The sequence below is a fragment of the Hibiscus syriacus genome, unplaced genomic scaffold (genome assembly GCF_006381635.1).
Source record: "Hibiscus syriacus cultivar Baekdansim isolate YM2019G1 unplaced genomic scaffold, ASM638163v2 tig00116964_pilon, whole genome shotgun sequence".
Taxonomy (NCBI): domain Eukaryota; kingdom Viridiplantae; phylum Streptophyta; class Magnoliopsida; order Malvales; family Malvaceae; genus Hibiscus; species Hibiscus syriacus.
In genome coordinates, this window is record NW_024063489.1 from 3,255,504 (window position 1) to 3,275,782 (window position 20,279).

Here is a 20,279-nt window from a genome sequence, read left to right on the forward strand (position 1 = left end):
TCCCCAATTCCTGCTACTGCCTCCCCAATTTCCTTCTTCGATATTTCCCCAAATCAAATCCTTCCAGCCCTAACTCTCCTTCCATTGTGACATGGTGCTACAAAATTCAAACAGACAGACAGCAAAACTAGAACCTTATTCATCTACAATAATATGAACATGAGCTTAAGAAATAGCAATATAAGCTAAAGTTTGAGAAGAGTTTCCTAGGAGAGGTGGAGTGTACCAATGTCACGTAGAGTGATTGGACAATGTCACAAAATAGTTATGATCTTTCTCAAGGAACAAATTGTTTTCAAATATTTGTTAACTTGTATATATCCCAACACTTGTAATCTGAATATTCAGGGAAGAATTAATGAATTGCTTCTTTATTCCTCAGCCTCTCTATCGTTCTCTGTTTATATTTACTTTACTACAATATTTCAGTGTAGCTGATACTATCTTGCTAAGGCAAACAAAAACAAAGAACGCTATCTATAAACTTCTGTTCACCATGAAAGGCTAACTGATATTATGTTGCTTTGTAGTGATTGCATAATACTAAATCATATTACATGGAATTCGTGAAAAAGTTAAATTCTTCAAACATGCTGTTAAGGATTAAAAGAAACACCTGACCAGATACCCCAGTGTATTCTGAGTCTCTGACTTGCTTTGCTAATTGATCTGAAAACAGTTGCACCAAAGAACCAGAAATGAAACTATTATAGCTTGGATATAAATATATATGTTCGACACTAATATACTTAATATTTTAAAGTTCCTTCATATACTCCAAAGGTTATATCCTCCTGCTTCTCTCCAGATATGAATCGGACATGATTACTTTAAAGAAAGACACAAAACCCATATAACATAGGTTTAAGTCAGATAAACGGCATGAATGCTGAAGGGGAGTTATAGATCCCATACAGAACAAGTCGATACATAAAATGGGAGGGGCTACAGAAGAGGAATTTGAAAAAGTTTGTCCCTTTTTCTTTTCTTTTCTTTTGGTTAGAATGAATATTAGCAATAGGTACCACAAAGGTATAGTAAACAAAGTAACCACACCTATCCCCGCCAGTTTAATACTCCTAGCTTAGGCTTTTCAATCTGGTAAACAAATTGCATGCTCAAATTTTTAAATCCATACGCCCAATCAAGTGAACTATGATATCTCAAATTTGCATTCCAGGAAAAAGAAAAAGAAAAAGAGGAATATGTAATTGTTAGTTCAGAGTGAGCAAGCTTCAGATAAGCAAAAAACCATATATCTATCAGCCCATCGCCTGATTTCATCACGACTTCAGTCTGAACACACTGCACACAATTTCCAAGTAAGTTTCTTTCTAAACACCCTAACAAGTCTTTTATCTAACATTGTTTACATGCCGGAATGTAGCAGATAAAGGGTCTCAACTATATTTTCACAAAATCAGACCATCACATGTCTCTTGCAAGCAGAAAGAATGATTGAATTCATCCCTACAGCCCATCAGTGAAACAAGCGAAAAAAGGCTCTTTGAAACAGGGGGAAAATTTAAGGCTGTTTTCAGGTGTCAACATCAAATACATCCATCCTGCAAATAAGCATCAATGTCAAGATAAAATTACAGTCAAGTCTAGATGAAACCACGGTTTGGTAGGAAACTCAAAAGATGCGCTGCTTTAGAATATCTAATGACAGTTTTGAATTCATCTCTTTTGAATAATTTGATGCTAAACCAACTCAGAATGACGGGGCACTCATACAATCAAGCCTGCCATGTCGAACTTCAAATTCTTAATTAGGAAGAATGATCAAGAACCAAAAATCAATTCCGTTGGACCATTTTAGGTGGTACAAAATGGTTGAGTGTAGATAATAGTAATTTAAGTCAAATATTCCCCCAATTCAATTGCCCAATGGCGGGCAAAGGTAGCTAGTTTCTGCTATTCCAAAGAAAATAGAAAAAAATAAAAAACCAAACAGAAGCATCTTGTCTAGAACTTCAATTCTAGAATAGATAAATAACAGTACCTTTAATCAAATGCATATGGGTCATCTGCATACGGATTTAGAGAACCTTCTGAAAACAAATCACCGATATTTGTAGCAAACGGTTGACTTCCCTTAGTTCCCTTCATGATGAATGTATTAATAATGAGTTTCTCTAATGTTGGGAAAAAAAATAACACTGTGATTTAAATGCTCAAGAAACGATCCTAAAATATTTGGGCTTCAGCATTTTTCTAAAGGACGGAATTATTAGTTGCAGGCAATACTCTATTAATAACATACTGGAATTTGTTTCCTCTACTGTTTCTAACGGCATCCACTAAGAAGCTAGACATATGAGCATGACCATACGTATAAATCAAACAAGAACAAAAATCTCAACTCATATGTTCAGTTAATTTGGCGATGTCATTGTTAGATGTCAGAACTGTGAAGGGGAAGGTATTAAAGAATGAAAATTTAACTGTTAATCCCCAAATGACGTAGCTAGTTTTGGTTTTTCTTTTTTCTCCTGCTAAAATATAAGTCTTTAGAATTTGAATACCTGAACAAAACTTCCAGCATTATTAGTTTTTGGTGTCCGAACCTTCTTTTTCCTTGGATCCTGATGTAAACATCAGACAAGGAAGTTCAGCATCGATTGTGTGTAAGTGTATACAAACTTTTCATGGACTTAAAATGGTGTTAGGTACATACCTCAAATAAGACTGTACTTCTTTTTCTTCGTTTTGTGATTGTTCTTCCATTGGAAGTTTCAACTTCATATTCATGGTGGGTTACCTGCCAATGCCATAAGGTAAGATGAAGGAGGTTTTGAGGATGTGTCAGGACCCGCTAACCAAATATTTATCCTTTTTTTCCCAACCTAACCGCAAATGGGGAAAAAGAAGGGCCAACAGAATTATTTTACCTTCTTATGATGCTTAGGAATGCTCATTACACTTCCTGTGTTGGTATTTTCTACTTTCTTCAACAATTTTGACACTGGTGTTTGTGTTACACCTGCGAATGGTGATTGCTGTAAACAATATAAAAACACATTTAAGGTGCCTTATATAATATGGCAATTTCAGTAGACAATACAGAAAGCAATCACTGTGACATAATTATTATTAAAATTTAGTCAGGGAGTCAAAATTATTTTTTTGCTCTCTGTTACCTTTTCTTCTTCCTCTGGCCTTACAAGAGCATGTTGAGTTCTTTTCTCAAAACCAGAACCATTCTTCTTAACTGAAGGAATGGAATAATCCTGCAAAGATCCATCAAATTGATGGCTTTTAGATAATTGTAAAATGCCACTTGACATTTTAATAATGCTTAACGAAAGATTCCACATCTGAATCCCACTCCAGGACAAATCATACAAAATAATGTTTCTGACCCCAAATAACTTAAAACAAGAAATAGATCTGTCTGCCAAATATGCATGTTTTTGTGAGTGTTTTAGTGTATGTTGCCTTTGTAGAAATAAATATTTCAGCATAAACTCTAAGGTATGGTCCTCACTGCCACAGTGGTATTTGGTGACATACATGACCACCTACTCTATGATGCTTCATTACTACCCTCCATCTGCTTTTGCTTCCCTTTCCAAAAGCATAGATTCGATCAATCATGCAAAGAAATAGTTCCAACCTTGCTCAATACACGATGAATTTAAATCCAGTAAATATCAAAAATTGGAAATTGTCTTTATAAGACAAACACTATATAATGAAATATTTCGGTATAAGTGATCATTGCGGAGCCTAGCTATACACATTGAACAGTGGAGGTCAGTACCGCTCATTTGGAAAATATGAAAAGGTTAATGTGACAGTTTGCACAGGAAGAGAATGAAAGGGAGCAATATATCAAAGAAACAAACCCTTCTCGAATTCACTTCTTGTTCCTCTTGTGGCTTGTCACTCATGACCTTCCACTGCAGTTGTAATAGAGCTCTCTGTCTGTCTTCCTACAACACATTAACATAGATCAGAGAAAATATTATGACATTTAAATAAAAGAAGGAAATACGTACTTTGGTCTTCTGGAGACTTAACTCCTCCTGAAGCTTTTTGCACTCATCTTCAAATTGACATCTTAATGCTTTCATCTGAACTTCATGCTCATTCCTAAGAGATGTTGTTTTCTAGACCAATTATTAAACTATTAGTATTACCAAATTAAATACATTTGATACTAATATGAATAATTCAAACTTAAAGCTTAACAGTGTAGATACCTTTCTCAGTTCCTCTTCTACCTGAAGTTGGGAACGTTTTAGCTCCTCATGGTGATCAGCTTTGAGATTCTGTTCCTTTCTATCATGCTCCTGCTGAAGACGAGTGATCTACAAAACAAGAAAGACATTAGGATTTACAGCCTGCAGTATCATAGAAGTGACTAATGCATCCTACATGCATAAAGAGATAACAAACAACTTGATCTTAAGTTTGCATCAGTTTCTAGAGCCATACTACGGTAGCATTTTCCTCTTGAATGGTCAACAACTGCAGCCTTAATTCTTCTTTGCACTCTACAACCTTCTGGTCGCATTTCTGTTCCATTTCTCCAACAACTTTGTCAACCTGAAAGATTAAGTGAGAACCACTATTTTCTGCATCTAGCAACACATAAAAATCATAAGCTAACCTTCTCTTTTTCTAGTTTGACAATCTCCTGCTTCTCCATGTCATATTTCCTCCTCATGTCATTAATAGCCTGAGCAATGTCCTCAAAATTATTAATGTGATTGCAATCTTAAAGGATTCACCTCACATTGAAGGGAAAAAAATGATACCTGATCATTTCTCTGAGATATCTCTTTCAAGTGTCTAGATAACTCTAGCTGCTTACTTTCTAGCATCACATCATACTGCTTCCTAGCTTCCACAAGTTTACTTTCAGCTGTTTCCAGAATTGCCTGATTCTGCAAAAACATTCAGAATCTTAAGTTTATTTCAAAGTCTGCATAAGAGTTTCAAATGTACATATTCTATTACTGTTTTCTAAACCTCAGAAATTTGATCTTCCAGCTTCTTTTCCCTTTCTTTATATTGCAGGATAAGCTGTTCTTTTTCCTCTACCATGATCCGCAGCTGACTAACTTGTGTCTCCAAATAAACTTCCTGTGCCTCATGTTTCTCCAGTTCCTTTCCCAAGTTATCAATTTCTTCTATTTTTCCATGTATCTCTGCTTGCATTTTCTCTGTATTATCTTTATTCTCCATTTCCAAAGCTGAAATTTTCAGCATTAGATCTTGCTGCAGGACAAGAAAATTGGCTTATGTTAGCAATAAGGATAGCTCAAATAGATAAAATTTGAATACATATTTAAACCATTTTATTCTCGGATGATCTTGAACTTTCGGATAGTCTGTCAATCTTCTCCTCCAGTTCTGAAATCAACTTTTCTGTTTCAATCTTCTTTGATACTAGATTTTCTGCTTCAGACTCCAACTTCTGGATTCTCTTTTCAGCTAAATGGCATTCTTCTGAAAGCTGTGCCATAGCAGACTCTTGGGCTTTCTGAAGTTCAATGATCTTACTGTTTAACTGCTGGTTAACCAATTCTAATGCATCCCTTTCCGATGTTATGCACAAGAATTTATCATGGAGTTGCTCATACTTCTTTTGGGCATTCTCAGCTGCAAGATCTCTCTCCTGTTGGACTAACTTAAAGCAAGTGTCGTAGAGAGAGTTTAGTGTATCAAACTTGTTATTAAAAGTCATATTTTGTACATCCAGCTCAACCAACTGTGCAGACAACAAAGCAACAAAACTTTCAAGATGTTTTATCTCCAGGAGCAATACTGATAGCTTTTTAGCATATTCATTATTGCTCAACAGAAGATCACTGTTCTCTTTCTCCAAATTCTCCTGGGTGGTTAGCAAACATTTTATCTTATCCTCTTTTAATCTCAGCTCAAGCTGAACTTCTCCCATTTTAGAGTTCAAAATCTCAGCAGCCTGCTTATTTGAAATTACGGTTGCTTCAAATTTCTTTATTAGAGCATCTGCATGCAAAAGATTACACGAGGATGCTTTTAATGAATCAAACACTATGTTTCATGGCTAAAAGTTGCACCTAAAAAACAATCAACATGCTCCAGTAATGTTTTCTTCAATCAAAAGGTCCCCTATCCTAAGGGATATGTTAGAAATTGACCTATTTAAAATTGAAATGTCTTTGTTTTTTCCTCTAAACATGGGAGTACTAGCCTTAAAATATGGGAGTACCAAGCATCCTAAGGTCAAATTGGTAAGAAACTTATTCAATGGTTTTGTTATCTTGCCAATCAGGATCATTAGCAAGACTGATATGATAAGTACTAGGCTCAATTTCACAAGAGCCTTAATGATAATTAGAGCATGATTATCATTATTAAAATAAAATTACCAATTATTAACCTTTTCTATCTTAATGTTTTAGGTAGAATCTGCCCCTAGATTGATTCAAGTAACTTATTTGTGTAACGCAGGAAAGATTGAAATATGAGGCATGTAAGTTATGTATTCATGAAGAAACTTCAAACATCTTCCAAGACATTAATCTAGAATCGAAGCTATATATTCATGTGAAATTATCTAATAACTAATGCAATCACTTAGTACTCTTTCAGAGAAAGCCTCTATACCAACTCAGCCAACTAATGTGCTCACCTTTTTCCTCAATGAGGTTCTCAGTTTTGCGCTGTTCATCCCTGTAAAACCTATCATTTTCCTCTTTCTCAAATTTGAGTTCTTCTATTTTCTTTCCACCTGCATTGGAAATATCAAATGTCCAACACATTGAAGAATGATAAATCACATAATGCAATATGCTCTGCTCTTGTTCTTATTAAAAAAAATATATCAACAATCATCACGAATGAAGAATGGTGATTTTGCGCGAAGAAAATAAAAGTAACTCACTGTTTCTGATAGTTTCCTCAGCAGAACTTAACTTCAATGAAAGGTCATCCAATTGCTCATTCAGTGAGTCTATCGCTTTTGAACCTTCAGCCACTTTGACTTCGAAAAATTCCTCATCTTTCTCAGCTATTTAAGAACATAAATAAAAATACTTAAAACAATACATGGTATTTCATAAATAAAAGGGACATTGAATTGCATATGTATAAAACACCTACCATTCTGAACTTGATTGGCTAAATGATGTAATGTTTCTGTGAGTTGATCACAAAGAGTCTTAGTTGAAGAGAATTTGGACTCCAGACCTTTCCAGAGCTTCTCATCTTCCTTTTGCTTTACTTTGAGCTTAGCATTCTCGTTGAAAGCATTCTGTAACTTTTCCTCCAATATCCGGATATGGTCCATTGATTTCTTCAGCTTGCAATTCTGCAGTTGTTGAAATGATTGGTAAAATAGCACTAAAAATGAAAATAATAGATCTTCATTATCTCGTGAGACTAAACCATATTATATGATTGAAGAACAAACAAAATCAAGAACAGTAAAGAGTAAAAGAACTCTTGAATCTGCATGTTTTGCACGAAGCTGAATGAACATCAAAGAGGAGGAGGAAGAAGAAGTCCGAAGTAGAGAGAGAGAATACCGCCAGTTCGAGATCGGTCTTCACAGAAGCTTGCTCTTTAACAAGTTTCTCTAGAAGCAAACAAAACACGCCAAGAATTATAAAAAAAATGTTCGGATCGTTCGATAACTTACATAACTAGAGCAATTTTTTTATTAAAACCTGCAGTAAGTTTCAAATTTGCGAAACTTCCCAGAGAACTTGAATCAGAAGACGGGCGCGAAGAGAATTGGAAGGTTTTCGCGGCTCCAGAGCCGGATCGTGATAAGGATTTGAATTGATCAAAGTTTTTTACGCTTGGAAACCCTAGTCTCTGCATGATCAAAGATCGAAGGTCAAATATGCCAACAAAACTCAGGAAATTTCGCTTCAATCTCTTTCGACAGCTCTCCCTCTGAAAATCCGAATGTGTTCTGAGAGAGAATATTTGAAAAATGGATTAGGCGCGAAGGAGAGCTGGTATTTTAAAGGACGGGGTAAGTCGGTTAACGCGGCAGTTTAATTGCATGTGCCCGATCCTATTGCAACGCTATGCAGCGTCTGCTAGCAACCTGTATTACTCTTCAATAGTGTATCAATGTTACTATATAAACTCACTAAGAACTATATTAGATATTAGATATTTTTATTATAAAAACGATTAGCTTAATCTAATAATTCTATAATTGTAATTTCGAACCCATTGAATGACCTCAGTAATTAAAATGAATATTGTTCTCTCATGAAATTTTAAATTCGAACAACTACATCTGCATAGTTAAAAAAATTATAAACAAAAACAATTATTTACATATATTGTTTCACCTATTATTTGCATAAAAAGAGACTCGTATTAAATAATATAAAAATAAACTTTATTATCCCATAAAACTCGTATTAAATAATATAAAAATAAACTTCATTATCCCGCTAGTTACATATATGATTTCAACTATTATTTTCGAATGTTATTATATTTAATTATTATAAATTTAGATTTATATAAAATTTTAAATTATACATACAATTATCTCATACGAACTTGTATAATTTAATACTGTAGTTACAGTATTATTGAGGTATCCGAAAGTTCATAAAAAACGATTGCTTAATTACAGTAGAAAGTCCATTAGTTACCACAAAATATACAAATTCTGAAATCAGTATTGTAATTAAACAATTATTTTTTTCCCAAAAGGAGAATAATTCTCATTCTGTGAATGTAAAACAAACTATTCAAAAACTGGAGTATAAATTATAATGTAAGAAAATGTGAAAACAAAAACATGGATTATTTTCCTGCTTCTTATAACTCCAACTTCTGCAGAAGGTATCGACAAATATCAATATTAAAAAGGGAAACCAAAGAGGATCAAATAATCTAAGTAATGGATCAAACGCAGTAAGCAATCATTAGTGTGCTCTTATGTGAACTCAATTATATGCATCAGGGAAAGCCTTCATAATCATTCAATTCTCCCCAAACTTTTAGCTCAACTTCTTCCCACGACTCTGCTGTTCTAAGTTCCTTCCATACTTTAAATAGAGTAGCCAATACATTCTCATCATGCAATATACAGAAGCACCTGTACATCCAAATATCCCATATAAGTTTTGCAGCTCTTAATGGCCTTATGCTGAACTTGTCCCCCCCCCCAAAAAAAAAAACTGGCAAAACGTGGATATGGCATTTGAAAAACACAACATATATCAAGGGAAATAAAGTAACGATAATTGCTTACATGGCATGGTACGAAAGTCGTCCAAACTTATCATCGCCACCGTCCATTGATCCTTGCTTTGGTTTTTTTATCATCAAAGGAAGTTTATAGCTTTTCAGAAACTGCTTAAGCAGAGTGGAATTCCCTCTAAAGACATCTAAATGCAAGGGTATCAAGTCATAAATAGAATCACCTGAAATATCCAATTACTCACCGTTCACTGTTTGTGTACTTTATTTCTTTCATGAGAAATGACACAAATTAAGGGGGGGGATATCGACTTCATTTTGTTCTAAATCATGGGAAAAAGTTGCTTTGCTTAGAACCAGAATGTTGATAAGTTCTGTAGTTTAAATATTTAATAGGTATAAGCAAATATCATATAGTTCTTGAAGATTTCATTTGCATTTATCTCACATTCTCACTACATGTTCATTATATTTACACAATCCAATTTTTTTGGAAGGTGCAGTTTAGTTTCTGTTAGCATCAGTAAACCCTCATGTCTAAAGCAAAGCAGGAAGAAGGGGTGAATGATTTATTAATGAAAATATAGCTCTAATCATAGCAAAGCCGAAAGTCGAACTAAAGAAGTGCACTCACCTACACAAAGATTGCTGAAATCAAGGATGTAACTAGGGCGCCAGGATTTTACTTCCCCACCATTACTATGCCCATTCGCTGAACCATTATTTTTCGGTGTAGGAATTCCATTTGAGCAAGATTTACATTCCATATAAATATTGTCATCCATAATATCTTTGTGTATCCAGGACCAAGGCTTACCGACTTTTTTCTTGCCATTTTCCTATCAATAATCAATGGCATTAGGTATAATTGTACAAGAAATTCAGCCCCATATGATTAAGAGGAAAACGAGGTAATAAGATAAAGGATAGAAAGCTACAACAAACCTCATAAATGGAAAGCAGCTTCATAAAATCATCTGGAAGGTATGCGTCAACTTTCTCTATAAGTGTTTTAGGAATCGGACCTCCTCTATAAATTTAGTGTAGAGTTTCAGAGGCATTGTATAACCAAACGTTATGATAAAGTAAATACAGTAAAAGGGCTAAGAAAATACTTTATCTAAGAAAATGTTATATGCTGATCAAGTAATACACTAACACCCCCGGTGAATGACGATAGAAATAACAGCATTACAATCTAGCAGTTTGAGATGTATTGATACGGATGCACGGATACAAGAACAAGAGTAGCTCAACCACTCCAAAAAGGAAAATAAAGACCAAAGGCTAATTTCTAGGTGGCATAAATGATTCCCACAGTAATGATAGAAGCACAGGTCAATTTCTGTGTGGTTGGTGTCATTCTCAAGAATCCTGGAGCAAGCAATGTTTTGAGGAAAAAACACAGACACCAAGTTTGGACGGACAAAAAGTAACAAACACAAGATGATTGGTTGCAAAAATAAGAACATTTCTGTCAAACTGGTGATTGTAAAGGTTAATCAAGGATCACCATTAACGAATTAGATAGTATACCGATCACTCAATTGGCTGGAAGCATTCTTCTTCTTGTAAATTAGAGTTCTCACAAAGATTTTCCATTCAACTGGAATATAAGATTCGTTGGAAATAAACTCCATGTCCATGCCATTAGCAAAGGAAAACCTCCTATTTTGTTCAAACTCTGAAAGAGCTGAATTACTGAAGGAAGGATAGGGCAACATATGAAGGTTTCGTAGCTGCTCTCCTAAAAAGGAAGCTAAGTTAAGCACATCTTCCCATGGCAGTACATCTCTTCTGCAATAGAAATTTAATGGAAGATTAACAATTGCACCAATCTAGTTTTGACATCTTCGGTTCTTGAAGTAAAGGTTCATTAAAAAAATAAGAAATTGAAAAGTAAGGTCTTACAGTTTAGCAAATATCTTTCCTTTGCAACGCTTTGTTATAAGGTAAGGCAGAAAAATAATAGTGGATTCTTCTGAATTGTCTGGTTCATATTCTGGCGACACATCTTTTTTGTATTCAAACAGTTTCTTGCTCCGAACACCAAAAGGAAAAGCATCACCTGTAAGCTTCTCTGGAATCAAATCACAGTTTCTAATCACACTCGGAACTGTTTTACCATCCCAAGAATCAATTTTGTAAGATCCATTTTCCAAGTGCAGAATCCCACTAGCCAATACATTAGGAATGTGATTTTTCAGAGGAGAGTTAACTTCAGAAAGAGCGCTGTAGAATTCAAGCTGCAAAGAAAGAAACGTAAAACTTAATGTAAAACACTCATGGCCATGAGGTGTAGAAAATAAATAAACATATATGGCTACCTCAGTGCCTAAATCAAATATTGAAGATGACAGCCCTCCTTCAGCAAAGATTTTTATCACATATTCATCCATTACATAGACCTGTTGCAGAATAACTTGAACAGTCAGTTGGAATACAATGATTCTCTGTTGATAACACGATTGAGTTTATAAATCTGTTTGGTCATCAACAGATGACATAAAGCTTAGATCCTTTAGCAACAAAACTCATATCAACATGCTAAGTAAACAACAGTCAGATCACATGTTACAGAAGACCGTTGTTTGAATGCCACCATTCCCTACTACTCCTTATCAAGCTCTAAGCATTTATGTCAAAAGTTAATGTGCCCAGTAGAGTATGGTTATTGTGACACTAGTGAGAAACAAGCCTCTCTACAAGGAAATGACAAATTCTGGAATATCCTTGAAGTGATTTCTCACATGCAGTTCCCCTAGCTTTCCACTCGTGAAAGAAATAAACTTACAGGATTGCTGCCCGTTCCAACAGGAAGCTTTGCATTCTCATTGGGAAAAGGCAAATTGTGAAAGAAGCAGATTTTCCTCGCACAATCCAACCATTTATCTGCATTTAGTGCAAGACACGCTCCCTAAGACAATTAGCAAAAAAGTCAATAATATTAAGTTAGAAACAAAAGAACTTTTCAACAATTTTTGTACTTTCGCTTAGTCAACTCATCCATGGAAAGGGAAAGAGAAGATGAAAATAGACTGGCCTGATTGGAAGAAGATACTCCTTCTGTAAGAAATGTGACGTACCTTCCAAATCATCTCTCTCATGCCTGGATTTCCAAGCCAAAGCTTGGACAGCCATTCCCTCAACTCTCGCGGCCCTATGGAATTGTCCAAGTTCCATGGAGAACTAAAGTGGTCCAGCTCACTATTCCGGAACATGGCCAAGTAGTTTATATCATAAGAAAAATCGTGTTCCCATAAATTATAGCTTCCATTGGAAGTTTCTTTTCCATTTTCACTCTCTTGAGATCTTAAAATTCTGACATCTTTCTCATTCTTTGTCAGGTCTGAGTACTTAAAATTGTCGTTTTCATTGGCCGTGTTCTTCTCGATGATCTCTAAACTGCCTTCATCAAGAGCAAGCAAACCAGCACGGCAAACTCCTCTATGACAGTAACCTGGAGCCATATCTAGACATACAAATTCGAAGTTTCTAGAATTCACAAAATTTTGTGTCACTGCAATGGTTGTTTCCAGATTCAGGACACAGTGCCACCATCCGCTGGGAACAAAAATAGTTTCCCCAGGCAGTTGGGTACACTCAATTGGCTTGTTTTCATTTGCCAGAAGTGGATAGAAGTCAAGCCACCACTGTACACAAGCAAATAAGGATCTATAAAATGTGAAGAACTAGGAGATAAAACACAAGAACTGGGATATTAGAACTATATACCTGCAATGACGATGGAGTATCGATGCTAATATCACCATCATCGTCATCTACGTTCACTGTAACACCCAATGGAACTGTTCCTGGGGGATACAGTGCCCATCTGTCCAAAAATATTAACACATGACATCCTGATCCTGGATGTCAGCTCTTCAACTACAGTGTAGGAACAAAACAGACTATCCTATGCAACCAAAAATAAATTGTCAACCAGTTTGTGCCACGGGTGAGAGGGTGATTTGGTTTGGTCAAGTTTTTTGGATATTTTGAACTGTTTGTTTTAGTTCAATTCGGCTCAGTTTTTTCATATTAATTTAGTTTTTGTTTATTTTACTCTATCTCGATCAAATGGCTTTATTTTATGATTTTTTATAATAGTTTCAAATTTTTGTTTCATAAATATTTCAAAAAGAAATAATTTTTAAAGTAAATAAAAATACTTAATAATTATTATATGATATTTTAAGTTGTTTTTAGTATTTGAGATATAAAATACTTTTTATATGATAAAAATAAAAATTAAATAAAAATAGAATTCAGTTCGGGTAATCACAGTTTTTAAACTTGTGAATCATTAAGGGTCTAAATACTATGGTTCAATTTGGTTTTCGGTTTATTTGATTTCTTTGCTCACCCCTATTTTGTGCAACGGTATAAGGTCAAACTGATAAAATACGACATTCAATAAATCTGCCAAAGGATATTCACATATGAGTTCAATGAACAGATGTGTACTACGTTGAGCTTGATTGAGTTGCATCGTGTAAAATCGAAAATCATCAACATGAAAGCATTTTATAAATACGGAGGTAATTTATCAAAATACCTTTTACGACCACAAAGAAGAGTATTCCAGGCACTGGTAAGCGCTGGATCAACATGCCAAGAAGCACCAGACCTCGCTGGCCCAATAACAAGCCATCGGAATGGTGGTCTTCTATCTTTCTCTAAAACATCAAAGAAGTCTTCTTGAAATATTTGGGGCACAGTGTAATCTTTCAACAAGCCAGGTGCAGATTCTCCAAACTGCAAGGCAAAGGATCAAAGCACTTCCAAAGCTATCCAAAAAGGTCATTATCTGATTAACTATAATCCAGCACTTGAGGGGGAAAATGTATGAAGTTTATGACTACCATAGGCTCACCTTGTCATCAAAAATATAAAGAGGATCCTCATCATGTTGTTGTTTCATGTAAGATACGTAATCCTTGAATTTCATTTTTAAAGAGGAAGAAATCTTGAATGTTATATCTCCATATTTGGGCACAAGCTGGTCGATTGTCCAAGCACTCCTTGCAGGCCAAGTATCAGCCAATCCATTAAGCAAGACCTGAAATGTCATTCAGCAAGAACCCCATGCAAAAAAGCATGCTATTACAGTAGTTGATGAAGAGCGAAATATATGCAGATATGGTGCAACTGAATTTTTCTAATTCATGAAATTTAAATATGCAGTGAAAGTCTAAAACCGTTACAGTCATTTGAAGTAGTGAGTACAACTTGATGTAATTAAGAACAAACATAAAATTATAAAAATATATATCATACCGGTTTAATTCCATCATATTCGTGATGAAATTGTTCCGCAGATATGTTTTCTATTCTTTCAACATTTCTATCGTCAAAAGAAAACTCGTCTAATGTAGTATGGCACCTATATAATCTTCTGTATAAGAATGAAGAGCTAAAACCTACCCAAAAGAAAAAGATTAGTCTAATCAATACTATAATTTCCAAAATAGAGAAGCATTCGTTTCCGGTAAAACAAAAGCATGAAGCTATATACCATCAAACTGCAATGGTTTTCTACAAACTTCTATATAGTCATTGGGCAAATTCTCTCTGAATTGCAAAATAAAAAATAAAATAAAAATTAATGAAATCCCCACAAAATTAGATAAGATGCTAAAAATTGAGTCAAAGGGAAATCAGAAATTTATATCTCAGTTGCAAGAAGCAATACAAATGCAGTGTTGTCTTTTTCCAGGAGCCTTTGTATTGAATTTGAACACTGACTTTCTTGAGACAAGCACTCATCCAAAGCGGCTCTTCATTGCAGAATATATACATAAAACTAACAGATCCAAACACCAAAAGAAATAAATAAGAAATTTCAATCAAAAGAGATGATATTCAAATTGAGAAAATAATAATTGGAAAAGTAAAGACGAACAGAGAGAGAGAGAGAAAAAACAAAACTAAAAGAAAAAAGAAAAAAAAAAGAAAGGACCTGCTAACACAAGCGAGACGAGCGAGGTCTGGAGGAGTGAGATGATCTAAGATGGAGCAAATGACTTCGTCGGGGAGATATTTGAAATCGCCGAGGGAGTCGGATCGCCGGTCTTTGGTCGGGGAAATATTCGATTGATGAGGCATTTCCATTGAACAACGGAGAGAATGGGGGATCGATCGAGGCAAAGTAGCAGCAAACAGGAAATAGTAGTAGGAAATAAGGAAGGTTCAAGCGAAGAACTGGTTTAGTAGTGTCGTCCTTGAGACATTTTTGCTTTAAAGAACGCAGGAACTGCTGCCACGTAGCCAACTTATTTCTTTCGCGCGCTTTTGCCGTTGCTCCTCAGCGTATGCCCACGTGCATTTACCTTTTCCTCTTTTCTCTTATTTCTTTTCATTAATTTTCTAACATTTTTTTATAGGAACTGTTGATTTTATTAAAAATAGAAATTATCTAAATTAAAATAAAAATTTATAATCACAACAGTAAACTAAAAAAAAATATTTTTCTATTACAAGAAAACTAGCAAATTGAGATCAGGAAAATGTTAAAAAACTTAACCAAATAAGATCTAACAAGAGATAAATACGAAAGATCTACAGTTTCAGCTAACGAATCACGAAAGGGAATAAAGCTATTGAGAGACAATCACCAAATCGCAAATCAGAATCGAGTGATGTGAAAATACTATCCACAAACGCAAATTTCATATCCAAATTCAATCTGATAGTCCAAAATAGGAAATATCATCATGATAACAAATAAGTGACATATTTTTAATCGTGACAATATTAAATCTAACCCTAAAAAAATAAAACTAAAACCACAACTAAACAACTGAAAATATATTATAAAGATATAGAAAAATATGTCATTAAGGTAAAATAAGACATGTCAAAATAACATAATTATTAAGAATAAAAAATAATAAAAAATAAAGATATATTGTGATAAAGCAAAGAAAAAAATTAATGAATATCAAAGGTCGATAATTAATATCAAGATTGATTTCGTTGTCGTTCACAAAAATGAAAAAAAATAACAAAAAAATATGAAAAAAAAGAGCAACCCCTAAAACAAAGTTTTCTAACATTTTTCTTTACTTTAATTTAATAAGTTTGGCTAAAACAAAATATTAATGAAAAAAAGGCTTCGTTTAGCGTGACGTGTTTTATATTACTTAAACTCATTAAAATGAAGCCCGACGTAGAGCGCGACTTTTTATTATTTCATCAACAAAAAAAACCCATAAATATTGATGGTAAAAACATTAATAAATGAAACGCAAACATTTTCCCCTTTATTCTTTCACTTGAAAACATCAGCTCTCGCCTTCCCTGTATCTGTATAAGACAACATTCTTAATATTTAGAATTCAGTCATAGCTTAACCTTTTTTCATTCCCTCTCAAATCTCAACCTTCTTTGTCCACTATACGCATACAATACAGGACATAACTAAAGAATCTCAAACTGAAAAACATCTAGGTAAGCCTGGTGGCTATATCCTTGACCGCAACTTTACATCCCTGCGATCAGTGGTTGCTGTGAGTTGATCCTCCTCTTTCTAAGGCGCTCTGCAATAATGAAGGCAAGTTCAAGTGATTGAGAGGCATTCAACCGAGGGTCACAGTGGGTTTGGTAGCATGAACTCAAGTCATCAAATGTAACGGTCCGGGATCCCCCAATGCATTCTGTCACATTTTGGCCTGTCATCTCAAGATGAACACCTCCGGGATGGCTTCCCTCTTGCTCGTGCACATCGAAGAAAGCTCTCACTTCAGCCTGTTAAGAATGGATGTCAATTAAGAGCCAGCTAATAATTGGCAGCCATATAGAAGTAGGAACGAAACATCATTCAAAGTGCTGTCAACCTAAATTGAGGATCATCAAGAGAGGTATAAAGAGATTTTATATTGCAAAATGTGTTTTGAATCAAATCATGAGATAGGGAAATATGACCACCAACCAATCTGAAAACAAAGTCTTACCTAAAATTATTTTAATCATGCTTAACTAATCTCGTTTTATATTTTGGTCCAAGCAACTTTAAGAATTAGTCTCTTTCTCACCTACCCCACGTCCCCACCATAATATATTTGACTTCAAAACTCTCCTCCAGGAAAAATGCAATGATTTTTTATTTGAAGATACACAATGCAACCACCCAAAATGATTGATTTGATTTCTTTACATCATGAACGCCATAATGAGTGAGCCATCAATTTTAAAATCAAGTTTATTGCCTGAGTTGAGCAAATTCCATTAACCCATCAATGCCAATATGTTTGACTTCAATGCTAAAATCAAGTTTATCTCCATACTTTCGTTAATTGTATTTAAAATAAAGCACTTACTAATAACCATTCCGCATTTACTCTATGACAAGATGCAAACAAATTACGGTCCATCTTTTTCTAGCATCAGAAGTTAGTCTGTCATAGTGGCAAACAATGTCTATACAAGTTATGGTCCCCAATTAACATGAACCTTCCAATTTTGTGAATAAGGATATAACTGCACCATCTTGTAAGTAATTTCATATTATAATGAGAAAGGATTAGTTGGACTAGCTAATTTATGGGGACCCTAATTCAAATGTGTAAGTGAATCACACAATGCCACCAATGAATTATCAGTAATATTAGTTCAAGAGGTTAAGTAATGATTAACATACCCTTATGGAATCGAAGGGGCGAGTTTTGAGACCACAAGGAGCCTTGATGGTGTTTCCGTGCATAGGATCACTGACCCAATTGACGATTTGCCCAGCAAGGCGCACTGCCCTGATTAGATGAGGAAGCTTCACTCTCATGTTTTCAGCACCCATTCTTGTGATCACTGTAATCCTTCCAGGTTTGTTTTGAGGGTTCAAAATCTCAATCAGCTTCACTAGCTCATTTGGATCCATCTTATCGCTCACCTGCAGCAAAATACCCTACCTGTTAGTCATCTCACTCTCACCGATTTAAAATAAAAAAATATTTATCCGAAAAAAGGAATGAGCATAAAAACTGCACACTTGTCAAAATAGGGCTTGCATTACAAGTATTTCAATTAATTACCAATTGAGTCTTATAAGATACATAATTCAACGCATGTTTCGTTCTTAGACAAGTTATGCAACTCGAGTATTTGAAAACATTAGACTTAGACATAATTACCTTAATTCCAAGGGGATTAGCAACTCCTCTCAAAAACTCAACATGAGCACCATCCAACTGTCTTGTACGTTCCCCAACCCATAGGAAATGAGCAGAACAGTCATAGTAACGGCCAGATGTAGAATCAAGACGAGTAAGCGACTGTTCATATGGCAAGAGCAAGCACTCATGGGAAGTCCAGAAATCAGTTGTTGTCATGAGAGGATGGTCAACTGTAAGTCCAGCTGCAGCCATAAATCCAAGGGCCTCATCCACACGACTTGCAAGTTCTCGGTACCTACCTCGAATCAGAAAAGGGTAAATAGATTTGAAAACTTTAACCTTCTAAAAAAAGAAGAGCAACAATAATATAAAAGAAAACAGCCCAAAACAGAATAACGAGCAAAAAAACTAAATTTAAGAAGAAAATCCACGTGATTTCCGTGTCAGAGTTACAAAGTTTAGAATCTATCATTTATGCACATGCCAAAACAGGGGCAGAAAGCAAACGGTAAAAATCTAGTGGATTCTGAATTGAACAATAAAAAAACAACATAAGGATACCTTGGAAATCTAACGAGTAATACTCGACGCCACATCCATATAAATTAAAAAATAAATTTACTCAACAAAACGGATGTTCATATTCAAACTGTGGTTCAAGTTACAGATCATGACAAAAACAAGTGGAAATTGAATACTGGATCAAAGAAAATATCACACCCAAAATAGAAAAAAGGTAAAGTCAATTGAACCGGGATCGAAATATTTTACCTATCTCCTTGCTCACTGTGTTCCGTGAAGTCCAAATTCCATTGAGTAACCCTTTGCATGGCAGCATAACCTCCCGTGGCAAAAGCTCTCAAAAGATTCAAAGTAGCTGCTGATTGACAATAAGCTCGAATCATTCTCTGGGGATCAGGAATCCTTGACTTTTCATCAAAAGCATCCCCGTTTACATTATCTCCTCTGTAACTCGGCAGCTTCACTCCATCCCTTTCCTCGAATGACTCCGATCTCGGCTTTGCAAATTGCCCTGCCATTCTCCCTACCTATCTAACAAAAACAGAAATATAAGCCGACTCTGAAGCAAAAACAATGGGGATAAATGTTGAATTGTGAGGTAATTTTTTTTTTTTTTAGTTTTGACCTTGATAACGGGCATTTGACCACCGAACATCAAAACGGCACCCATCTGAAGAAGGATCCGGAAAGTATCACGAATGTTATTGGCGTTGAACTCTTTGAAACTCTCAGCGCAATCTCCGCCTTGTAACAGAAAAGCATTTCCCATGGCGGCTTCCCCGAGCTTTTCCTCGAGACTCCGAGCCTCTCCAGCAAATACAATCGGAGGGAAAGCATCGATAGTCTTCAGAACCGACTCAAACTCCGCCTGATCCGGATATTCCGGAAGCTGCAAAGCCTTCCTGGACTTCCAGCTGTCCACGGTCCATTTCCCGGGAACCGCATTCTGCGGTGGAGCAGGGGCAGGCGCGGAAGCAGATTTGGCGGCGGCGAGTGGAGCGGTAGCAGGCTGCTTGACAGATTTGTCGGAGACGATGGGGTTTTTAGGGGAGTCGGAAGAATGGACGGCGGAGATCCGAATGAGAGACAATGGCTTAGTCTTGGAGAAAGGCTTTGACGGCTGAGATTGAAGGATGGAGTTGGTGGGAAGAATGGAGGAGTTGGTGAGAGCCATTTCTTTTGTTTGCTGGTGATAGAGGTAGGTAGCTGAATATACAGCGATGAAGTTAAAAGGAGGGTTTTTATAAGTGAGGGGGGCGGGGGCGGGCGACCAAAAAGCAATTGCTTTCGAGGTTTGTGCATTCTGTTTCGTGTTTCGGACAACAATGTAATAAACAAATGCTGGCGTAAGGCTGTGTCTGGTAGAGACGTGGCTTTGCTGGTAGTTGGCAAATGGGGGTGCTTTCGGAATTTTACTCCAGGGCAATTTGGGAATGTTCTCATTAGGTGGCCTAACCCAAACTTACCTATTGCAAC

General features: G+C 35.6%; 4 protein-coding genes across 7 annotated transcripts; all 4 read right to left on the bottom strand.

Moving 5' to 3' along the window:
* Positions 1–13: 13 nt before the first annotated feature.
* Positions 14–4,153, bottom strand: LOC120190954 (synaptonemal complex protein 1-like). The gene is made up of 9 exons (XM_039193962.1): positions 4,005–4,153; positions 3,852–3,938; positions 3,144–3,233; positions 2,895–3,002; positions 2,681–2,764; positions 2,529–2,588; positions 1,559–1,565; positions 617–669; positions 14–97 (listed from the first exon to the last, which is right to left on the bottom strand). The coding sequence occupies exons 1-9, from the start codon at positions 4,077–4,079 to the stop codon at positions 14–16; spliced, it is 648 nt and encodes a 215-aa protein (XP_039049893.1). The 5' UTR covers positions 4,080–4,153.
* LOC120190848 (synaptonemal complex protein 2-like) lies at positions 4,101–7,909 on the bottom strand. The gene is made up of 11 exons (XM_039193887.1): positions 7,665–7,909; positions 7,524–7,573; positions 7,099–7,306; positions 6,881–7,006; positions 6,629–6,727; positions 5,306–5,982; positions 4,981–5,229; positions 4,767–4,895; positions 4,619–4,687; positions 4,444–4,554; positions 4,101–4,316 (listed from the first exon to the last, which is right to left on the bottom strand). The coding sequence occupies exons 1-11, from the start codon at positions 7,819–7,821 to the stop codon at positions 4,128–4,130; spliced, it is 2,064 nt and encodes a 687-aa protein (XP_039049818.1). The 5' UTR covers positions 7,822–7,909; the 3' UTR covers positions 4,101–4,127.
* Positions 7,910–8,906: 997 nt separating this feature from the next.
* Positions 8,907–15,343, bottom strand: LOC120191002 (F-box protein At1g78280-like). 4 transcript variants are annotated; one of them, XM_039194004.1, is made up of 16 exons: positions 15,134–15,343; positions 14,867–14,977; positions 14,690–14,745; positions 14,452–14,594; positions 14,048–14,233; positions 13,730–13,929; positions 12,907–13,006; positions 12,258–12,824; positions 11,966–12,088; positions 11,499–11,579; positions 11,083–11,417; positions 10,708–10,968; positions 10,117–10,201; positions 9,806–10,010; positions 9,224–9,395; positions 8,908–9,067 (listed from the first exon to the last, which is right to left on the bottom strand). In XM_039194004.1, exons 1-16 carry the CDS (start codon positions 15,283–15,285, stop codon positions 8,929–8,931), a joined length of 2,916 nt encoding a protein of 971 aa, XP_039049935.1. In that variant the 5' UTR covers positions 15,286–15,343; the 3' UTR covers positions 8,908–8,928. The 4 variants fall into 4 exon arrangements, with proteins under 4 accessions (XP_039049937.1, XP_039049935.1, XP_039049939.1 ...); XM_039194006.1 differs by lacking the exon at positions 11,966–12,088 and having other exon boundaries at positions 8,907–9,067; XM_039194007.1 differs by lacking the exons at positions 8,908–9,067; positions 9,224–9,395 and adding an exon at positions 9,444–9,545.
* Positions 15,344–16,448: 1,105 nt separating this feature from the next.
* Positions 16,449–20,018, bottom strand: LOC120191003 (phospho-2-dehydro-3-deoxyheptonate aldolase 1, chloroplastic-like). The gene is made up of 5 exons (XM_039194009.1): positions 19,429–20,018; positions 19,053–19,330; positions 18,300–18,576; positions 17,813–18,058; positions 16,449–16,920 (listed from the first exon to the last, which is right to left on the bottom strand). The coding sequence occupies exons 1-5, from the start codon at positions 19,975–19,977 to the stop codon at positions 16,657–16,659; spliced, it is 1,614 nt and encodes a 537-aa protein (XP_039049940.1). The 5' UTR covers positions 19,978–20,018; the 3' UTR covers positions 16,449–16,656.
* Between the last annotated feature and the right edge of the window lie 261 nt (positions 20,019–20,279).

Bases quoted from the DNA above. Each gene is read 5' to 3' on its own strand.
- LOC120190954 (XM_039193962.1), bottom strand. From the start codon at position 4,079: ATGAAAGCATTAAGATGTCAATTTGAAGATGAGTGCAAAAAGCTTCAG. The intron at 3,234-3,851 runs GTTTGTTTCTTT...GGATCTTTGCAG, and splicing joins AAGAAGTGAATTCGAGAAGG to GATTATTCCATTCCTTCAGT. The intron at 2,589-2,680 runs GTATGTACCTAA...TGTTTACATCAG, and splicing joins GAAGTACAGTCTTATTTGAG to GATCCAAGGAAAAAGAAGGT.
- LOC120190848 (XM_039193887.1), bottom strand. From the start codon at position 7,821: ATGCAGAGACTAGGGTTTCCAAGCGTAAAAAACTTTGATCAATTCAAA. The intron at 5,230-5,305 runs GTTTAAATATGT...CTTGTCCTGCAG, and splicing joins GATCATCCGAGAATAAAATG to CAAGATCTAATGCTGAAAAT. The intron at 4,555-4,618 runs GTTAGCTTATGA...TTAATCTTTCAG, and splicing joins TCAAACTAGAAAAAGAGAAG to GTTGACAAAGTTGTTGGAGA.
- LOC120191002 (XM_039194004.1), bottom strand. From the start codon at position 15,285: ATGGAAATGCCTCATCAATCGAATATTTCCCCGACCAAAGACCGGCGA. The intron at 14,234-14,451 runs GTATGATATATA...ATGACATTTCAG, and splicing joins AATATGATGGAATTAAACCG to GTCTTGCTTAATGGATTGGC. The intron at 10,969-11,082 runs GTAAGACCTTAC...TTTCTATTGCAG, and splicing joins GGAAAGATATTTGCTAAACT to AAGAGATGTACTGCCATGGG.
- LOC120191003 (XM_039194009.1), bottom strand. From the start codon at position 19,977: ATGGCTCTCACCAACTCCTCCATTCTTCCCACCAACTCCATCCTTCAA. The intron at 18,577-19,052 runs GTAAAATATTTC...GATTCGAGGTAG, and splicing joins CACAGTGAGCAAGGAGATAG to GTACCGAGAACTTGCAAGTC. The intron at 18,059-18,299 runs GTAATTATGTCT...ATTTTGCTGCAG, and splicing joins CTAATCCCCTTGGAATTAAG to GTGAGCGATAAGATGGATCC.